Here is a 6,000-nt window from a genome sequence, read left to right as displayed (position 1 = left end):
GTTTGATGGTAAACATAGGAGAGACAATTTCTCAGAGATACCATCTGATGTTATTATTAGGTGATTTCCTATTGAAATATAAAAAAAATTCTGCTCTCCTTGCCTCCTACCAGTGATAACAAGACAGTGAACAGTATCATGATAATAAAGCATCTTATCCAAGCAAGACAAACACTTCCTGAATTGCTGTAGAGAACCTTTGGCAGTGTGGTACAAAGGCTGAAAACACACACTGATGTTCAGCAGCACCGTGTGAAAGGAGTGTCAGTCAGTTGGGGGAGTCTCGGCTCAGGGAGAAGATGTGGGGTCCTCTGTGGCTTCTCTGCACATTGGCTCTGTTTGGGTCTTCAACTCAAGATGTAACCAGCGATGCCACTGCGTTCTTACAGGAATTTCAGACTGTTGGAGAAAAGCTTTATCATCAATATGCGATAGCACAATGGGAATACAACACTAACATCACTAATGAAAATGCTCAAAAAATGGTACGTGAAACTTTTTATACATTACTGTTGTGGGTAGATTACTGCATTGAAAAGTTTGTTTCAACAAGGCAAGAACAATCAGTTTTAGTATGCTACACTGAGTATCGTGCAAAAGAGCTCATATTTTGCTGTATTGTAAATTCCAATCCATAAGCTTTGTATCAATTTCATCAAAAGACCATATAACTTTGTTTGGCATCACTTCCTATAGCATCAATTTAGGACTTAGAACAAAACACATAAATGTTAGCTGGAAGAGTCTGCATGGATTATGGTTCACTGATGACACTGCAATGGATTCTTGAATTCCAGTATTGCTCAGAGCATCCTTTCTCAAATTTTTTAATATAGAGGAACTCTTGAAAATAATTTTCATGTCATAATTCTTTCAACGCTCCCCTACTCTATAAGAAAAAAATGTTTCAGTAACAATCATGAAATGGAACAATTAATAATAATAGCCAGAAAAGAAACACCAGCTGTAAAAATTGTAGTGCCACTTACATTGGTGAAAAAGTGCCTTCTTATTTTGGTGTGGTGCTCCCATACATTGGTGGTCAGTGGGAGAAGACCCACTTATATTAAGAAGGACAGTCTTACAATGTTGACTAGCGGGAAAGATGCACTCCTTACACACAGCTAAAAATATAAATATCAGTGATTACTGGGAGCTAGAAACTCTTCATTGCTCAAGGAACCCACAGTAACCACAGGGTTCCACCAAATTTTGGTTGAAAAACTGAGAGTATGCCAAGTACAAGCTGATGTACTTGCTAAGGCCTAACCAACAGACTAATGCATGCTTAGTGTATTTTACTACATCACAGCAGGTGCAGATGGTGGGGAAGCCTGGCTAGTACCATGTTCTCAGAGTTCAAAGTTCTAGAGGTCTATTAAAGTAGAACTATAGGCAAAACTTTTATTTACATTTTGGATTGAGTAAGGGAGGGAGTCATCCATGTCCCATTGTGGAGATTTATCTTCACTTCCTGTCCCATAGCCACAAAAGGAAATAAGAGGAAGTTATCCCTCGAAGTCCCCCAGGTCACCAGAACTAGTGTTTCCATTGGAAGATTTCCTCTTTTATTACCTTTCTGGGAACAAACCAACATTTTGAATTTTCTCTTACTTTTAATGATAATGGTTAACAGGACAAATAGAGAGGCTGAATCTCCCTGACGGGGGTACAGACATCAATAAAAACCTAATAGGTGTTCTAATTCCTCTCCACTCTATCCAAAACTGAAAAAAAGTTTTGCCTTTAGCTATACTTTAAGCATTAGTTATGCTTTATATTTTGTAGTTCATCACTAATGTCCAGTTAAGGCCTAGCAGTCATTAGGTTTCTTTTATATTGCCCACACACTAAATGCTCCGTTTTAGTGTGTGGGCAGCAGTCCATTTTTCCCTGCAGTGAGTTGTGGTGAAGAGGTGATGTGAAGCATATGGGCACATTTTCTTTTTTAACTTTATTTGAAGTGTACAAAGTGACACTTCATTCATGTCCTTGCACAGCGGTGCAATGCATTGTGTTGCAGTGCGGTGATAAGCAGTTCCTTCCAGTGAAATGCAGAAAAATGCACCATGCCTGCATTTATTTGCACTGCACCTTATGGCTTATCACACCAGCATTGTTGGTTGAACAAGGTACATTGAAAATAATTGTTTTCTACATGCTCATACAGTGAGTGTCCTTATCCAGTGCAGAACATGCCAGTCACTGAACACAGTGTCAACAAGCCCTTAAAGTAACACTAAACTTTTTAAAAAAATTAGACATTACGTATGTTTTCTTAATCCCTTGACGCCAATGTACCACAAATATGCGGCCTCACGGAACTGGGCTTTTTTCCGTGGGACCACATATTTGCGTACCTGTCTTTGTGCTGGGATCACACCGCGGCGTGCTCCCAGCACAAAGAACGCGGTGTCACTGAGAGCCCCGGGTCCCGTTCTAACGATCGGGACCCGGGGCTCCCGATTCCGGATCACATGATTGCTGTGATAGCCTCTGATTGGCTATCACAGTGATTAGTCACTGTACAGTCCGGCCCCCTTGTTTTTTTCTCTCTCTTTGAATGGAGAAGAGAGATACATTGTATCTAACTCCTGGCATAGAGAGAGAAAAAAAATGTTTGTAAAAAAATAAAGAAATATTAAAAAATAAATGAAAAAATAAAGAAAAAATACCTAGATCAAGGTTTGATCTAGTTCAGTGCCAGGGTTAGTGTTTGGGCCAAGGTCAGGGTCAAGGTCAAAAGGTCAGGATTTAAAAACAAATTGGTCTCAGTGTCAACGTGTTTTAGGTAAAAAAACAAAAAAACAAAAACAAAATGCGCACTATTATTTTTGGGCTGTACTGTGGGTACAAACAACAACTAACATACATATATATGGTATCGCTGCGAACATCAAGAGCTGGAGAATTTATTTTGGGTTGTTCTTTGATGGTAGGTTATGGTAGTAACAAGAAACACACAACTAAATAAAAAAATATATTTTTTTTTACTATTTTGGGCCAGTTTTCCTTTGATAATAAAAAAAAAATTCAGGAGATATCCATTACTATTTTCCACCAAATGAAAGCCCAATTTGTCCTGAAAAAAGCAAGGTATAATTCACCTGGAATTAGTTGTGATGATATGTATGGCTTTACTAACACATGTCAAAGTTGCAAAATTATGCTTAGGCATTTAGATTTGTTTTACCCTTAGGCGTGAAGGGGTTAAAGTGGAACTCTAGTCAAAAAATGAAGTCCTGTTAGATCACTTTTTGCAGGTATAGCTATGTAAAACATTAAAAATAAGTGCTTATACTGTTTAAAATCCAGTAATACACTGTCTCAGCACATGTCCTTCACTGCACATGCTCAGTTGCTTTATTTTTAGGCACTCTGCTGACAGTCTAAAGATTACTGCTCAGGGACTCTGGGCTTCAGCAAAATGGCAGCCTACAGCAAGAAGAAACAGCAAGAATGCTGGAAGCAATTTACAGCACAGACTAATTTTGGTAGCATAAATATTAATGTGGAATATATGTTCCTTGCTAAAGAACACTATTTTTTTTATCAAGTTGTTACAGGTAAAGTTACACTTTAATTAAAAAAGTACCTTCTGTTGCTCTCAGCTTCCTCCAAATCTCCAAATTCCTTTTTCTTTGCTGTGATCTGACCTCCTGTTGGAGGGTGGCTACAATCATTCTCTATGGTTTCACTGTATGGAGGAATGTAGCCAAATTCCTTTTTCTTTGCTGTGATCTGACCTCCTGATGGAGGGTGGCTACAATCATTCTCTATGGTTTCACTGTATGGAGGAATGTAGCCAAATTCCTTTTTCTTTGCTGTGATCTGACCTCCTGCTGGAGGGTGGCTACAATCATTCTCTATGGTTCCACTGTATGTAGGAATGTAGCCACCCTCCTCTCTTGCTCCCTAGATGGACTATGGATTAAGGGACTTGTAGTGTGCTTAGAGCAGTGCATGTGACCACAACTAACATGCACTGCTCATTCTAACAAACAGAGGTAAGGGAAAATAAGGATATCATTTACTGTCTCTTTAACTCTTTGGTGCCAACCGCCTCCCAGCCTTTTAGGGGTTCTAAAAGCCGAGAGGTGGGCAGTCGGGTCATGTGACCACTGTGATTGGCTGTTACTGCAGTTACATGACCGGAAAACTCCAGATCGCAAGTATGCATCCAGAGCTTACTGATCACCACTGGCTACCATGCTGCAGCGTACAGGGAGCATGCTGTCAGCACAGTAAGTTGTTTTACCAGGGCCGCATATACGCGGCTACTTGGCATTAAGGCCCACCCACTGAGCAGCTGCATACATGCGTGTGGCCAGCACCAAGAGTTTCAACTTATATTTACCTGTCTCCATTTAGGGCTCATGTTAGAATTGTTTTCCTGCATTTTGATTTGTGTCTGGATGCACATAAATGCAAGTCATTAAAGTTCTAATGACTAATGACGTCAATTGATCAGTACACATGGTTGTTCAGAGGCTGCCTTTAATCTGCTTTGTGTTGAGCTGTGTCCACTTAGCGTGTCGTATTGAGAGCCATCCAAAACAGATTAATTGCAGTCTTTTCTTGTCAAATTTTGTATTCAACACAAAAACACATGTTTGTGTTTGAATAGCAAATACAGCATTTGAAAAGAGCGCCCAACTGCCATGAGCGCATACTGTGATTCATAATATGGTCTATGGTTCCAAATACAGTATTTTCTGGCGTATAAGACTACTTTTTATACTTAAAAATATACCCCAAAAACTGGGGGTCGTCTTATACACGGAGTATAAAATGTGAACCTTGAGTTTGTTTGGGTCAAGCTGGCTGGATGTGTGGTAATACTGTACATACAGTATACCGTGCTGAGCCAAGCTGGCTCAAAACAAATGTCCCTATGACAGATTAATCTGTCAGCCTGCTGGATGTGCGGTATATACAGTATACTGAGCCAAACTGTTTCAAAACGTACCGGTACGTCCCTATGGTAATCAGCCCGCTGGATGCGTGTATATACGGTAGCTGCGGCTACATACAGTATACACTGGGCCAATCACGGCGAGTGATGTATTCTACTAATGAATACAAAGCCTGCTGGGATTGGCTGAGTCAGAGAGGTTGGCTGATGATGACACAACCTCAGCCAATCCAAGCAGGCTTTATATTCATTAGTAGAATACATCGCTCACTGTGATTGGCCCAGCGTATACTGTATGTAGCCTCAGCTAATGTACATACACACATCCAGCGGTCTGATTACCGTAGGGATGTACCGGTACGTTTTAAAACCGCTTGGCTCAGTATACCGTACATACACATCCAGCGGGCTGATTACCGTAGGGACGTACCGGTACGTTTTGAAACAGCTTGGCTCAGTATACTGTATATACCGCACATCCAGCGGGCTGGCAGATTAATCTGTCATAGGGACATTTGTTTTGAGCCAGCTTGGCTCAGCGCGTTATACTGTATGTACATTACTGCACATCCAGCGGGCTGTATATACTGTATACTGTATGTACCCGAAGCTACCGTATTACCGCACATCCAGCGGTAACAATCTGATTTGGTATTTGATCCATATGATGACTGTCTTACAAATGTATCACAAGATGTCATTCATGAACTTATGATGTCAGAGGATGGACATGAGGATTTTGAAGGATTTTAAGTACCGGTAAGTCACAACCATTTCAATTAAAAAATCTGATGTTTTTAAATGGTGTTGCCTCGGAAGGGGGGTAGTCTTATACGGCGAGTATAGCCCAAAACCTATGTTTTAACTGGAAAATTAGGGGGTCGTCTTATACACCCAGTCGCCTTATACGCCAGAAAATACGTTAATCACCTATTTCAGGTTGGAAAGAGGCTTCTATTGAGTTCAAAATTGTACTGACAGTTTAAAGTGGAACTTTACCCATAACAATATGATAAAAAAATAATGTTCTTTAGCAAAGAATTTGCATTCCACCTTAATGAATATGCTACCAAAATTAGTGTGTG

The 6,000-nt window shown here is 40.2% G+C and overlaps 1 protein-coding gene across 1 annotated transcript in view; it reads left to right on the top strand.

Annotated features, from left to right (window-relative positions):
• Positions 1-215: 215 nt before the first annotated feature.
• Positions 216-6,000, top strand: part of ACE2 (angiotensin converting enzyme 2) — a 67,682-nt gene continuing 61,897 nt past the window's right edge. Inside the window, exon 1 of the mRNA XM_089693635.1 lies at positions 216-485. Coding sequence (XP_089549761.1) covers positions 300-485 — 186 coding nt within the window. The 5' untranslated portion in view covers positions 216-299. The remainder of the gene's footprint in view (positions 486-6,000) is intronic.

Source organism: Staurois parvus, unplaced genomic scaffold (genome assembly GCF_062004578.1).
Source record: "Staurois parvus isolate SC_StPar_1 unplaced genomic scaffold, SC_StPar_1.0 ptg000635l, whole genome shotgun sequence".
Taxonomy (NCBI): domain Eukaryota; kingdom Metazoa; phylum Chordata; class Amphibia; order Anura; family Ranidae; genus Staurois; species Staurois parvus.
This window is presented reverse-complemented; position numbering and strand designations above follow the sequence as displayed.